This window comes from Aulonocara stuartgranti (assembly GCF_965226115.1).
Source record: "Aulonocara stuartgranti genome assembly, chromosome: 13".
NCBI lineage: Eukaryota > Metazoa > Chordata > Actinopteri > Cichliformes > Cichlidae > Aulonocara > Aulonocara stuartgranti.
In genome coordinates, this window is record NC_138949.1 from 13,951,183 (window position 1) to 13,967,148 (window position 15,966).

Genomic DNA, 15,966 nt, shown 5'->3' on the forward strand with positions numbered 1-15,966 from the left:
TTATTGTACATTAATATGGTTGTGTTGCAACAACGTTTTGCATTCATTTGCATTCTTATTTTGTCCACTACCTCAACATGTAAAATGTTATCATTAGAGGTTTATTTAATGACTATTCACATATGAAATGCCACAGTCCATCTCTAGTCTGAGCAATGACTTAATTTAAGTAATTTAAGTTCCCTTAGTCAAAATGTAAATTTAAATTGATCATCTCTGTGGGAAGAATGCAGTCAGATTAAATATTGTTCATATTGTTTACTGAGAATTTGTAAAGAAATGTTTTTTAATAGTCAGTAGGCAATGGCACCAAAAAGATACTACATAATTATATGAAAAAATATGAAAGTAAGACAGAATTGTACAGTGAGTCATCTTTTTGTCTTTTTACTCCATCAATCCAAATGTGCTTAAACTTTCCCTCCCTCCATAGCACCAGCTGCCAACTGTTTAACACAGTGATGGATCTGTAGTTTTGGGCAGCCATCTTGTAGAAATTCGATTGTTAACATGAATGATAACGGCAGCGGATGAGGCTTTATTACAAAACTAGTTCAGTCAGCTGCAAGCCTTTGTCGTGCAAGCACAATAAGACAACTATACACACTCCCAGAATTCCAAGAGGAGATCTCAGGAACTCATCTTCTTAAAAGAAACATTTATGACATTCAGATTTTGCCGACTTTCGTATTCTTTCACTACATTTGTTTGACCAGCTCAAAGGGCAAAAGTGATATTACAGAGTGAATTAAATACAGTAATTATTACAGAGTTACCATAAAGTGTTGATACTGAAATGCTATAGATGCTATAAATGATAAACACTCTACTTTTCAGTTTATTTATAGCTGCAAACAAGAGGCCATTTCACAAATTTCCTGAAATTTCTAATAACTCAAAAGTATTAAAAAGTATTCTTTTCTTTTTTCATTTTTTTTTTTAGAACAATTAAAAAGTAGGGTGATGCTACTGACCATTCAGGGGTGATGCATTGTTACTGATCATTGAAACAGGCCCAAGAAAGAAAGGTATGTAGGTAATGAATAAACTGGCACAAAGGTGTATTTTCAGGTATTTATTAAAAGTCATTTGGGCTACTGCTCTTACATGTACAGTTAAGACATTCCTCAGTTATTCTTGGTAACAGTAACATGTCTAGACTGTTTAATTTATCTTAATGTTTACTTTGTACAAAACAAAAAAAGGCCAACATTATTTTTCTTTGTATAAAAAATATAAGTTAATTTAAATTTAACTCTAATTAAGAAAATAACAATAGTAATAATAGCAATAATAATAATAATAATAATAATAATAATGATAAGCTAAACATAGTGCAGACAATAGGATATAACTGGTGCTGAAAAGTAGAAGGGACAGTGCAGTGACTTTATCATGTTGTCAGGTGGGGTTGGAGTGGGGAAAAGACAAAGCTTTCTTTCATGCTCGTGCTCTCTCTCTGTGTCTCTCACATACACACACACATGCGCACACACACACTCACACACACAGTCAGAAAGTGCGCGACTGCCATTCAGAGTAGCACCATCAGAGCATACATCTCAGTCTGTACAAACTAAATCCTAGATTGTACACAGTATACACCTATATGCAAAAAGTTTGAATATAAAGTTCGGTTTAGGTGCATGCTAATTGTTGCTCTTGGTTGAAGCTTACTGGAAGCAATTCTGAAAAGTAAGACAGAGCACATGGTGGTAACTGATGGCGCGCTTACCCACGTGCCACCACCGAGCGTCTACAACCAACGAAACATTCATCGAAATGTACATTCACAACACCGGGGGCCGCAGTATCAGTCGCATAACAAATTACTGGAGCAATAGTGTCAGTCTCTGAGGGACACTGTCCACTGGAATGACAGTTTCAGACAAATAAATTTGTCTTTTGGAAGATCTCGGAAACTCATGTGAAAGCGTCCAAATGTGTGTGCGCCCCCCCCCCCCCCCCCAACCCCCAGCATGAGGTTGGAGAATCAGTGTAAAAGTGTAAAATGATTGATTTCCTTCGAGGGAAACTTCAGTCACACACCGGCAAACGGTCAAACTACATTCTTCACTTGCAATCCCAGAGTTGGACATATTTCACTTTAGCTTAACAGGTTTGACATTATGGGAGAATATGAAGCAGATGACTGTTTGCCGTTAACTTCAGCCTCTATGAAACTTTCTTGTAAAAAAAAAAAGAGAAGATAAAACATCCCAAACTATGCAGTCCACTTCCTACAGTCATTCTTTAGTTAACTTGTTGTGCAAAGTAATTGATGATGTGATAGTGGCTTCAAAAATGAGAGAGGAAATTAAGCAGTATGCAGTCTTGGCTTAATATAAACATCTGGAACGGGAAACTTGCTCATTCCTTTTTCCTGATCTCCGTACTACAAACAGTGACTGCTGATCTGGGGTCAGATCCTGTTAATCCGAAGGATGTTGATGTACTGTGCAGCAGGTTTCTACACGCTTGGGGCTAAAAGGCTGCGGGGTCCACTTCAGGAAACATTGTGACTCTCTTGTGACTGTATTCACAAATGTCGGCATTATGTAACTCATCACAGTTCATTCACGCTTGTAGCATACACTGCAGGGGATTTCTGCCATCTCCTCGCAGAATAGGCTGTATGTCTTTATTCAAGTACTGCAAAGGATTTTTGCTGAAAAAGTAATAAAAAAAAATCTAGTGTCCACCTTCTCAATGAGATGGCATTACACCCCTACATCTGCTCCACACATTCCTTCTGTCTCTGGGAATACCTTGCTGAAGTAGTGCGCATACGGCAAACACAGAAGGCAAACAGTACCGTTTTAAAAAAAGAAAGGAAAAAAAAAGCCTGAACTGACAACAAGATTTCACATATCCTAGCCTGTGAAAGGTTCAGAATAAGGCCTCTGCAAATACAAGACCATAATGGAATCAGCTCATATGAAGAAAAATAATAAAATAACATAATACAGCCAAAATAAAGCAACCAAGTCTGTTCTACCAAGTGAATTCCCAAGCTGAGTGGACGTAGGGCGATGGATTGAATTCCCTCACCAACAACTGTCTGTCACTCTCTGGGATCGGTGAAACCGTCAGTGTTGACACCTCCGTCACCCGATGAGGTAACTGTGTGTGTGTGTTTTGAAAGTCAAGTCGCCTTTATCTAATCCGTCTCCTGCCAACACAGATTGCGGGTTCATTCCCCTTCAATGGTCTGGGTCAACGGCAGGATTCAGGCTGTGTTCCTTTGGTGAGCAAGCAACCCTCCTTTGTCTGTCAGTTGTCCACCTTAACAGGGCCCGAATCACAAGGCCGGCTGGGCACGATGTCCTCCACCTCTCCCCTTGCTATTTTCTCCCACTGGCCCAGGTTCTCTCTGCAAATACAAACCACCTCGATCAGATGCACAGTGGAAAAGATTTCATTTACAAGTGCAGAGGCATGGCTTTGAGTCTGAAATAAGAGAATTAAGAATCACACCAGTACACAAAATTTTCAAATCATGCAAAAATTGCAAAACTACAAAACACACACACACACAAAAAGGACGAAGTTGATTTGCAAAACAAAACAGTAGCTACAACAGTGGCCAGGCAACACAATCAGTTCTTGTTGTCATGAAGGTGATCTCTCACCCATGTGCTGTGATTGACACAAGAGTGCAAAAAACCAAAACAAAGCAAAACCTTCCCTTTGCTGCTATTCTATTCAATTAGACAGCCTGATGCAGTTTACACGTCTTTGGCAGATCCCACAACATGCAGCAGGGCTCCACAGGGTCTAGGCCTGTTGCCCACCCGGAGCTCGGTGCTGACGTACAGCTGGGGCTTAAGTATTACACTGCTCACTTTGTTTGCATTCCCCACAGATCAAGGACACATTTTATAAAGCAGCAGAAGGGCAGACGAATGTGCAACACAATCCCGTTCAAAAACCAGAAATAACAACTGTAAATACCTTCTTTACACTCTTATCTATTGTGCACGCAGACATGCCCGATGCACAATGTCACACCACACACAGTGACGCACAAAGTTAGCACACTGTAGTCTATATTTATTTTTCATTTAATCCAAATACTTTTTAAAAAAACTCATAACAAAAGTGGGGTCAAACATTAATAGCAGAACATGCCATTTTTTTGTATTTTTCACTGGAATGCTTAAAAACGTGTGCCTGTGCACACACACCTTATCACCTCTGATCTTACTGGATTAGTACTGTATTAAGGACGGCGCATGCATTACTGGTTACCCTTCAAGCTGCTGTCAGCTCATTTATCGATCACAGCAGAGCAGAAATAAGCATGACAATAATGTGTAAAGCAACATTTAGACTTTGGCGTTTTAGACATTTTTCACAAAAAAAACCAAGAATTATTCATTCACTCAATTTCTTTGTCAACTCTAGCTTTGAATAACTTACTTGCAGGCCTTTAGCAGAGGACCTGATGGAGGAAAAAGCTCAGCAAGTGTCGTGTAACATGGAACTGCAACACCATTGTAGAATCCCACCTTTAAAAAAATGAGAAAGCAAATGTAAAATGGACTTAATAATAGCAAAACATGTAGCATGTGCTAATATTTGTATATTTGCATTTTTGCCTTTGTACACCACCACAGAGGATTTTAAATCAAGTGTGACTGAAGTGCAGACACGTTGGAAAACTGTTTCATAAACTTGTATAGGAATAAAATACATTTTTATATGTAATCCTCCATTTTTAGAGGCTCAAAGTTATTTGGAGAAACTAACATCATTTTAAATACAAGGACTGTTTTTAGTGCAGTCTAGGACCCATGGACATCATCAAATGCTGTGTTTCCTCCACTGAAATGCTCTGCCTGGCCAGGCCTGTATTCAGTCTTATCTTCAGGAAACTGAAAAGCATGGTCCATTGGATAGAGATTGCTTACTGACTTACCCACTGAGGGATATCCAGTATCTTTGCCTTGAGAAACTTTTGGGCTGCTTTTGCAGTAATCCTGAGGTCATTAGTCATTTGCACAGTGAAGTGCTAGAAAGTATAGCCTCGTACACTTCACAATTCATCCTGCTTTTTCTATCAGCAGTCACATCATCAATAAACAGTCGCAACCTGGTTCCACTCAGAGCCATACACACCCATGCTGTGACATATTCTATACCGTGTTTAACTGAAGATTAGGTCTGCTTTGGCTCATGAGATTTCTTTCCTTCCGCATATTTTCTGTTCCCATCATTCTGGTGCAAGTTCATCTTGGGAATCTCTTGATTGTAGACTTGAGAGTGTTAATCTTGTTAGATGTTATTAACTTGTTTCTCTAAACCATGGAAATAATTCTGCAATCATGCACTTTAGTTGTCGTTTGTGGTCTTTCATATTTTTTGGATTTGCTGATCCCTCCAAACTATTTTTTCCTTTTAAGAATGAACCAGATTTTTGATTTGGCTAAATGTTTTTTGTCTTGTTTTGTTTTTTCAGTCTAATGATGGCGTCCCTCGCTTGCAATGACATTTCTTTAGACTTTATATTTCAAATTATAGTGAAAAGCCAAAAAATGCAAATTCAGCTACAGATATTGTGGCCATTAAACTGTTTAGTTTACAGAAGCCGTGAATTTAATGGAGACTGTTCATAAAAATGGTTGTAATTGCTAAATAGTTTTTAGCAAAAGGTTTCGAAAGCCCCTTGAATTAAAGCTTAAAGTCAACACTTCAATCAACTATTTATTGTTTGATTTAAAATCCACTGCTGTGGTGTACAGAAGCAAAACTACAAAAGCATTGATTCAACAGTTCCTATGCTGTTCTTTTAAAATATATTTCCCATCAGAAGGCCGAACATTCATTAAATATTTAAAGCAGTTAAAACACACGAGTAAATGTCTTGCTCTTACTTGGCCTTGGGGAACCTCGTCCTTCTTGTCTCTGTCCATCATAGGGATCGGCTGGATCCCAATCTTCTTCATCTCATCTCCCTGTGGAGTAACAAAATAACAAATAACATGGCTTTTATTTTTGCACACTGTGGTTAAGTCTCCTGACCACTAGACAACACGATGTTGTGCCTTACAAATTGTAAGTTGAAGCAGCATTTATGAGCAATAATAGAGGCCAGACTGTTACACTGGAGGCATAATCATGACACTGAAACTGTTTAAAGTCTAACAGTATCCCACTGTACCTCAGCCCAAAACTCAGCATAGATGTCGTTGGCTGTGAGTCGTGTGATTTGCCACTGCTTGGTAACAGAACACAGGTCACATGCTGTCATCATCAGACCAATCACACGGTCCCTGGAGGGGAGCAAAGCCTTGTTATATCCATGCGGGGGGGAAGGACTCAATGTGCTGTTTATGTGCGCCAGGTCTAACATTTCACAGCGTGATACTGATGAGACCTGGTGTGGTCCTGACCTGACCTGTGCCCCAGTGTGAGTCGTAGCCTGACCTGTGGGAATGGTTGTTCAAATCCAGCGCACATGAGGTCAGCATCTCCGACAGCTGGTGGTGGTTGTTGAAGTAGAGGGCGAGGTCTGTGGCGATGATGGCCTTTCGAATGATCTCCAGCACCTGCTCGTACTCGCTGGAAGTCAGGTTGGAGAAAATATTGTGCCCTTCCAGCTATGAGAAACAAAGAGATCAATAAAAAAGCAAAAGCTCCACTTATGAGGCATTCAGCTAGACTACAACATCTTGCAAACATAAGTTCATCACAAGGCTACAGCCCAAACTAGCAGATCCTGCATGTTACAAAAGACACCTTGTAAGACGCTAATCAGAACTAAGTCATATGATCCTTTGAATGCATATGTAACTGACAGTTCGTATAAGGATTCGTTATCTAATATAGTAAAATATTTTTTGTTTGTTCTAAGCTGATGACATTGTTGCAGAACCCGATGGAACATTTTTTATGGGTATTTTTTAAATTGTGATCCTTTTTCTGTTTTGCTGATCAAGTTGTTTTCATTTCTTTGTCCAGTGAAGTATACTATTTAGGCTACAGTCACACTAGGGGAAATGGTGCCTGGAAACCGTAGCACTAACCCAAATTATTGTAACCACGTGCAATGAACTCTTGTTCCCTTTGACCTGCCTCGAAGACAGACACGAAATCTCGCAGTCAGTAGCCATCTTCAAAGTGACTCGTATCCATCAAGAAGTCGATAAAACGGGAATAAGACGGAGTGAGTCTGCTGTCATTCTGCTGTCTTATGAATGGAATCACGGTGGCGATCTCATACAATCTGTTTGGGATAATTTGACTATTAGCTGTCATCTGGACCGGTTGAGTCCACAGATGTGTCACAGACAAGTTATTGGCGCATACTGACTCCAATTTATTGCAGCGTGTTGGCAATTTGTCCACATTAATAAATTAGGAGGCAATTATTGTTTGCAGTCAGTCCAAAATGGAGCGCAGTTGTTTGCCTCCCACCAGGCAACGTGTGCACTCACCTTGTGATCAAACATAGTTGCCCAGAGGATAAGAGTGTAATGGTAGTTACACTCAAGCTGTGTAATTACCATTGAAACTGGTTGCAGAATTTGAAACAAATTCGTTGCAATAACTTGGCAACCACTGATCTTTTTTCCTAGTCACTGCGAGGTGCTTTCATATTTTTACTCTAGTGTGACTGAGCCATTGAGTAATAGGTTCTTTATTTCCTATTAAACACTTGTGGAAATAAGATTAAAGGTTAACATGTTGATTTTCAAGGTACCCTAAATTCTGTATTGTGGATCTCTACCTGCAAGATAGAAACAGTCTGAGAGAAGTGGTGCTGCTCCATGGTGGAGGTTGAGTACAGAGCAGCCAGTGGATGGTCAAACTTCTGGAGGTAGGCATTGCTATACCCCCGATGGTCCAGATCATGGCAAAGACAGGCTATTAGCAAACCCTTCTTCTGTAAAATGGTGGGCAAATAAAAACACATTTTCTTGAAAGCACACAGTGACAGCAGATGTTGATCCAGTTATTTTCCTAGCAGACCCAACAAGAAGCAAACCTCTAGCTCTGTGAAGATCCCAGAGGTTTTCTGTAGGATGGCGTACATACAGTGTGCCACCGTCACTGCGTGCTTCCAGTTGTGGTAGGGCACACGGCGGTAGTTCTTCTTTACGGACATGGTGAACCGGCACAGCTTCTCCAGCTCAAAGCTGTATTAAGGGGAAAAAAGGCAAAGAAACTGGTAGTGTATGTTTGTTTATTTACTATTTATTCCATTTAGTTTCTTGTTGTTTGAGTCGTAGTCTTGTGTAAACAATATTGCTGACGCTACCTGGTCTTTCCACAGGAGTTATGAACCATGTAGATAAAAATGGCAGGCCAGATCTCCTCAAAGGGACTGATGTCAAAGTGGAACCTGGAGGAGGGAGCAAAAGGTTTAAATTAACATGATCAGCAGATCTGGGAAAAGGAGACAACATGCAGATTAAGGGACTTCTGAGATCTGAGAGTTTTAAACTGACAGGTTGACATCTATAGGACACGGTCCTTCCTGCACTGTGTTTGTGTTTGCACTCTTCTTGCAGGGCGACACAGTCCAGGTCTGCGCTGTGTCATTGTGCCTTTCACAGACATGTGGCTGTACACTCATGTCTACTACACTCAAGGTCAAAACATGAGTTCCCTAGAAGGCCGCCAGAGGAGGCACTCACATTTCAATCTCTTTATAAATAGGTGCAGGGAGGTTGAGCTGGGTGAGGGTCTTCCATTCTTCTGATGTGCAGATGCTGTGATAAGACAGTTTCTCCATCGTCACTCTGTAAATGCATTCAGAGTGTCGGATCCTGTGGTACATCTGCAGGGAAATCACAGACCTGGAATAAGTCTTTAAAATGCCAAGTGAGAACTTGAACACTGCTATACATACCACAGAAATGTTGTTTATAATATCAATGTAAAATTCTATCAGTCTCTCCGGTGAAAGTTAAAGTTGTAGTCGTAGTGTACGCCTCCAAATAGCATTTCCACATCTGGTTTGCATCCCTGTCCTCAAGCTAGATGTTCATGTAAAGGCCCCAGGCATCACACCTTCACCCGTAAATCACTTTGAGTCAGAAGCAAGCCAAAGTTAGCGTCCCAGAGACACGAGGCATAAATTACAACTAAACACAAATCTTGTCACTGGACGGATGCAGACCTCGCATCTTAAATATTAACATCTCGCATCAATTTTAAAAGCAAGTTTGTGACGCTGCTCATGCGTAAGTTTGTCGCAAGCGATGACAGTGAGTCAGGCCCCACAGCGAGGACACGCTCTGACAGACAGGCCACACAATGCAGGCTCTGAGAGTTAGCATGATTCATGAAATGTTTGTGTTACATGTAAGGGATAATCACCCGGTGATTATGCATTTTTACAGCACTGCACACTTTAAATAGAAACTGCACTTTATTCGTTTGACTGTGATTTTTGGTTGCCGATGAAGCCGCCACGTCAAAGTTGGAGTTATGTCAAAATAAGATGGTTAAAATTGAGCACTTGTGGCCTGAAGGTACGCCATATATACAATGTTCTTATAATGTATGTAGATTGAAAAGTGTGTGCAGGAAGATATCAAGTCAGTGGGGTATGCATTTGCAGTTAGACAACACTAGTTAGTCTTTTAAGAAGTGTAAGACTAATTTGGTGTACTCACATTTGCACAGTGTAAGGCCAGAGCACAAAAGACAGCAAACATCTTAAAGTTGTTCTCATCTGTTTTAGTGAAGGCACTTCCGCTTAACTTGTTCACCATCTGCACCACACCTATAACGGTCCCCCTGCTCACAATGGGCATGCACAGAATGTTCCGCGTGGTGTAGCCAGTTTTCAAGTCCACCTCTCTGTTCAAAAAGACATAGTTATGTTGATTTTGTCAGCTTATCTTGTGACTCATACATTGTAGCATGTTTGTGTTTTAACTGCTTTTGCATACTGAAAGGCTCCATTAAAAGTAGTAGTATCTTAGCGCCGGTGTTATGCATACAACTGAATAAGCAAAAGTAACTGAAGCAGAACTCTTCAGTAGCATTATTTAAGATATTTATTTAATGTAAAAGTAAGTAAAAATGGCTTAGAGCCTGTTTTACCTGTTGAACCGTGGGTCTGCATAGGCATCTGGGATATTTAAGACTTCCCCTGTCCGAGCCACTTGGCCAGCTATTCCCTTGTCTATAGAAAACCTACACACAAAAACAAGGAGAGAGATAATCTGCATTTAAACTCAGTAATAAATCACCAATACGGAAATTAATTTAGGACATTTGCAGTCCAAATTGTAAACCATTGCAGATTTGAGAACAACAAAAAATCTGTGGCAGTGATACACAATGTGTTACTGAACATGCCAAAAATAATTAAAATAGCTTTCATTTTTTTATGTGATTTCACTGTGTATTTATTTACTAATTTCTTTTCCTATTTACTGTTTTATTTATTAAAATAAATGTTAAAATAAATGAAAATTTAAATAAGACAAGTATTATGAATTGTAAAAAGATACAGATATAAAAATGTTATTTAAAAATGAAAAAAATAAATTGGAAAAAAAAATGCAAACAAATATATGCATGTAAACATACAAATGAAAAAATAAGCTATATGAATAAATATAGGTTTATGAAGTTTAAAACTTAAAGATGAAAATTCAAACAATTCTGCTTTTAACAGAATATAAACTCATTTATGTAATTAATGTTTCTTCTTTATTTTTTTTTTTCAATTTAGCAGCTTAGATGCTGCAAAATAATACTCTACTATGCCATTGCTATTTTTCTACTGCATATACTTTTTATTACTTTAGCAGATTTTGTCACAGGAGGCCAGTAGAATATTTTAAACGGTGCACTCTGAACATAGGATCAAAAAGTGAGTCATGTCTAAAAATAATAAAATCATCACACTGAGCACACTAAAGCAAAAAAAGAAAAAAAGAAAAAGTGTACATACCTAATTTCTTTGGTTTTCCTAAAGACAGGTTTGCCTTCTTTCTCTTCCCCAATGTCGAACAGGTCAGAGTATAGTTCTTTGTTATTGTGATCTACCTGGAAGAGTGCACACCTGTCTGCATTCACCAGGTTTTTTGCATATATCTGTAAAAAAAACAAAAACATCAGGGACAGAATCTTATTAACAACACTGGGGACTGACAAGAACTTGGGAGTTACATCTATCAAAGCAGATAAAACACTGCTGGTTTAAGTGATTCGGGACTGAACAGTTAAATGAGGAGAATTATAAAAAAGCAAAAACTACAAGTCATCCCCTCTTATTTTAGTGCTCGAACCAGATGACTTGAGTTAAGACCACAGTCACAAGGCAACCAAAAACATACAAAAAAAGAAGCAGGTTTTAGTAAAAGAAGCAGGAAAACCACATTTTACACTTGCCTGTTTTAGATGTACAAAGTACCGTATTGATTACTATGTATCTAAAACTAATGTAACCACTTAATTAGTTAAGAATAATCATTATGAGCACGCTATTATTTTTAGAAAGTAATAGGAGTGAATCTGTGTTACTGCGGCATTGCTAGTCTTTTTAACAGACATGATTTAACACACACTCCCAGGATGTGTAGCCTTGAGGACAATGTGAATGAACACGTACTTGCAGAAATCACACTCACCATAATATGTTCAAGTAGAGAATCTATTGCCACAATGTTATCAAAGTATGTTCTGTGCGAAAAGAAGAAATGGCGCATTGAGATGTTTGACAAATGGGAAGCTCTGATGACGTTCACATTCAAGACATGAAAGCTAGGTTGCCTAAAATGTAGTAATCTCTTTTATCGTGTGGGCTACAAGTTTTATGTTATCACAGCCGTGCTGTGAGGACAAGATACTTATTAGACCAAACAATATTCACTTTGTGCATCAGTTATTTGGTGTTAGGGAAACTGTAACAGGAGCAGCTCTTACTTTGATACGTCTAGTAGGAAGTCGTTGAGCTCAGTCTGTTTGGCGAGGCCTCTGCACACCTAGCAACAAGGAAAAAGACGTCACGAGTGAGTACACAAACGTATCAAAAATTTCCCAGAGAATAGAGAGCAGCTAACCCAGGAGTGCAGGGCTGCACTGCTCACACAGGCTCAGAGGTCCATTGTGGCCAGAGCTGCAGTGGGACGCTGCTTCTCTGAGGTGTTATGCTATCTGTTCATATAAAAACAGGACTGGGGCATAATGACGTCCCTGGGGAGCTATTTGTTGAAACTACGGCTCAGTTGATTGGACTGGTGTCGGTGACAACTCAGTTCTTGTACACAGTGGATTTAACCATTAAAAACACAGGTGCAGAACCAGAACAAACAAAATCATTCGAGAACATACAGTAATAAGTGGAGCAGGTAGGATTCGCCTTTTCCCCTGACAAGTCTTCAGTGAGTTACTGTATACTGTATCTGTTACACACTCAGTTTTCAGTTCTGCTTCTCCAGAGGTTTGCTCACCTGCACTTGATGAATAGCAACTGATGCCCATGCTAAATTAGCTGTAGCAACCTGGAAAAGAAAGCAAGGCTTAGCTCCAAAGAACTGCAGTACAAATACTATTGCAATTTACACATTAAGTCACACCGTGCAGGTTTAATCTGTGCTTATCACATTTTCTCACTACGACACAATCTCAACGTAATTATCTGTTCTGCACATCAGGCAGTCTCATAATCACAGAAGAGCTAGTTACCCCACAAACTCAGCGCAACTCTGGGAACTCAGGCTCAAACCTGCTGCATCTCTATTGTATATTTGCATTTAAGCAATGAAATGAAAAATAAAAGCTGCAAGACAAGTTACGGAAAAGACCTTCACTGTCCACATGTGATTAAAAAGAGGACAACAACTTCTAAAAATAACAGCAGGACTTTGCAGGTTTAAAAAGCATGTCAGCGTTCAGCTCATTATTATGAGGTTTTGACTTGCACCTTCAGTGTTTTGCAGTAGTTTACACTGTACATTAATTCAATATGGCAAACCACTAAACACAATAAAACAATTAAAAATTTAAAAATGCCAAAAAAGAGCGTTATTAATGTGTAATAAGCAAATAGCTACCTGTTGAGCCCCTTTAAAGTAGATAAAAACAAACTGATGCAGGTTTAAACTATACTGACTTTTACAAGCTGTTCACATATCGATTATATCTACACGATGACCAGAAATGAAAAGAGCATTTTAAATGCTCTGCATTTTAAATTTGATCTTTAAAGCTTATACACCCTGCCTACACCTGCTTCAACATTCTCTATATGTAAAGCCATTTTCCAGCTCAATGCACTGTTGTTCACAGAAAGACTTTCATCTGGAGACAAATATACCCCTTTATATATTTTTGACAATAAAAATGAAGCCCACAAAGCTAACAGAGATCTCAAACAGATCCAGATTAAGGGTAATACCAGGCTAACTGTAGTTCTGTGAGCCTTGCTTCAGCCTCCCACTCTTGGTGTGTTTTGTCTGGGTCAGACTGACCTCCTGGTGGCTGAGGTTGAAGGGCTCCTTGCCCCAGTGCCGGTGAAGCTCCACGATGGCAATGAGGTCCCCGATGGCAGTGATGATGGGGAGGCACAGGACAGAGTGAACATGGATCCCTGAGTCCTGCCCTGTGCCGTCGGGGAATCTCTCGTCCTGCAACACAAAGACCAGCGAAGAACATTATCACCTGAACTGCACAGGGCGTATTAACTGATGAAGATTACAAAGAAACTCCTGTTTCTAAATCTGTTGCTATGAAAAGTACGCCACGTGTCTCATGCGCTTGTTTTCTTAAGAATTTCACTTTGACACACACTCACAGAGACACACACACACACCTTATAATAAAGTTAAGGCTTCTTTAAAGCTGAACCTGATTTGTTTTGACTTTTAAACTTGAAGAGTTTCCACTACAGTGTGCCTGTGCTGATATTTCCCTGAATTCTGAAGCTTCTTCTTATACCTCCTTTGAAATCTGCTCCCGTTCAAAGTGTGAAGTGTAAATCAAAAGAGGGATAATTTATTATGTGTAACTAAATGAAAATACTGGCAAAAGCATAACTGGATAACAAACTAAATGGCCCAATACATAAATACTCATCATTTGCCTAATGAAGCAGAAATATTGAAGGAAATGAGAAAAGAAAATGACGACAAATGAGGGAAAATAAACTGAGGCAACACAAAAGAAACATTTGCAAAAATTGCGCTAGACTAATTAAACATATTAAAAAAGGAGAATTAATGCAAAAGTACATTCACACAACAGCAACATCCAAATAAATCATAATAATTACTTAAAGAATGCCTACAATAAATTTAATATATTTGATCACTTAACAAAATATTAATTCATTAATTAGTATTGACTAATTTACCTTTTGTTTCATATATTTACTCCTATTATGATTATTTTTTAATATCTTTAGTTTGACAGTGTTGAGCACATTAACCCAATGAGACCAATAAGAAAGAATTATTTCATTATATGTTTATAGCTACATAAAGTAGTCAAACACTAGATGCACTGAAATGTTACACTGTTGATGGATGACAGCCACACATACCCCCATGACGTCCTCTACTAGCAGTGTTTTGCGAGTCTTGGCAACATGAGCGGCAATGGTTGTCCCAAATGCGATGGGGCCAGAGGGGATGAGGGATGGAGGCCCATCCTTGGCCGCCGTTGGAGTGAATAAACATAAACTCTGTTGAGAAGAACAGACAAGAACAGGAAGTGAAGCACAACTGGAGAAAAAAGGAACATATACACAGAGATGCATCAGTAAAAAAACAGAAGAAGTCAGAACTCACATTGTTGCATTCTCCCAAGAAGTAAAGTGCAAATCCATCAGCTTTAGTTGCTGCAGGAAAAAAAAAATGAGACACAGATGTGCAGAGCAAGTGACTAAAATACAATCTGGCCAAATGCTGCGAATGTGTGTGTAATCAATCAATCAATCAATCAATCAATCAATCTATCTATCTATCTATCTATCTATCTATCTATCTATCTATCTATCTATCTATCTATCTATCTATCTATCTATCTATCGTTATTCTGTTACTGGAGTATTATATATTCCTACTGCTGTAATACCTCTAATAAAGGCTATCTTATCTTATCTTATCTTTTTAAGTTTAAATATTTGCTTTAAAAACTCCTACCTTACCTACCTGAAATTATTCATAATTATGAAATACTGCTTTCTTTGTTGACTAAATACTGTATTAGTTGGTGCTTCTGCCTGAACCCTATCTGACTACCTGAAATAAAATTTTAAAAATGAAATAAAATAAAATAAATGGCAGATATCAGCGAGAAAAATAAAGACAACAGAGAGACACCCCCCCCCCCCCCGTTGTAATCTAATACCAATCTATTAACAATGTCCTAGATAACTACAAGGGTACTCTGACCGACAGCTTTGACTGCCATCCAGTGCATCTCATTCCCAGTTCTCCTTTCCAGTCCTACTTCACACAGATATATAGGTCATGTTATCATACAATGTGGAGTCAGAGAGCCTGGTGGTGCAGTCAGTGCACAAGTGATCAAGCAGTTAATGAGAAATGAGGTTTGGATAAAGTGAACCTTTATACTCAGATTCATTATAAAAGTATAACTTTGAATCACTGCTTATGAAATTCTCCCAGTCATTAAGATGGAGTCATAATATGAAACAGGAACAAATAATCCATCAATACTTTATGAACTGAATCAATAAAATAAAAAAGAGTGATTGTTTTTAACCTTTTACATAACTCAATTTTCTGGTTTATTGGCCTGTAAGTGACAAACATGATTTGGTTTGCTTTGCTAATTTGCAAGTAATTCTTATCCTTACTTTTGTTTATTGGATCAGCATGTGGGTGGGGTTTACTAAAGTGGGTGTTAGAAAAGTACATGTGCACCAAATTTGATTTTAAACGGACAAAACTTCCTGCTGCATCTGAGCTTATCCTGCTCCTCCACTATTACGGTGCTGAAATTACACCCAGAGTATCTGAAGCCGTGCTCATC

The 15,966-nt window shown here is 38.8% G+C and overlaps 1 protein-coding gene across 3 annotated transcripts in view; it reads right to left on the bottom strand.

The window, feature by feature from the left end:
• Positions 1-1,060: 1,060 nt before the first annotated feature.
• Positions 1,061-15,966, bottom strand: part of pde10a (phosphodiesterase 10A) — a 66,085-nt gene continuing 51,179 nt past the window's right edge. For all 3 annotated transcript variants that reach the window (XM_082556617.1, XM_082556618.1, XM_082556619.1), the window contains 18 exons: positions 14,757-14,806; positions 14,510-14,650; positions 13,440-13,595; positions 12,420-12,470; positions 11,893-11,951; positions 11,598-11,649; positions 10,919-11,061; positions 10,060-10,152; positions 9,627-9,813; positions 8,643-8,785; positions 8,264-8,347; positions 7,991-8,141; positions 7,733-7,888; positions 6,430-6,602; positions 6,164-6,275; positions 5,877-5,957; positions 4,423-4,511; positions 1,061-3,373 (listed from right to left, as the gene is read on the bottom strand). In XM_082556617.1, the coding sequence (XP_082412743.1) occupies positions 3,274-3,373; positions 4,423-4,511; positions 5,877-5,957; positions 6,164-6,275; positions 6,430-6,602; positions 7,733-7,888; positions 7,991-8,141; positions 8,264-8,347; positions 8,643-8,785; positions 9,627-9,813; positions 10,060-10,152; positions 10,919-11,061; positions 11,598-11,649; positions 11,893-11,951; positions 12,420-12,470; positions 13,440-13,595; positions 14,510-14,650; positions 14,757-14,806 (2,021 nt within the window). In that variant the 3' untranslated portion in view covers positions 1,061-3,273. The remainder of the gene's footprint in view (positions 3,374-4,422; positions 4,512-5,876; positions 5,958-6,163; positions 6,276-6,429; positions 6,603-7,732; positions 7,889-7,990; positions 8,142-8,263; positions 8,348-8,642; positions 8,786-9,626; positions 9,814-10,059; positions 10,153-10,918; positions 11,062-11,597; positions 11,650-11,892; positions 11,952-12,419; positions 12,471-13,439; positions 13,596-14,509; positions 14,651-14,756; positions 14,807-15,966) is intronic.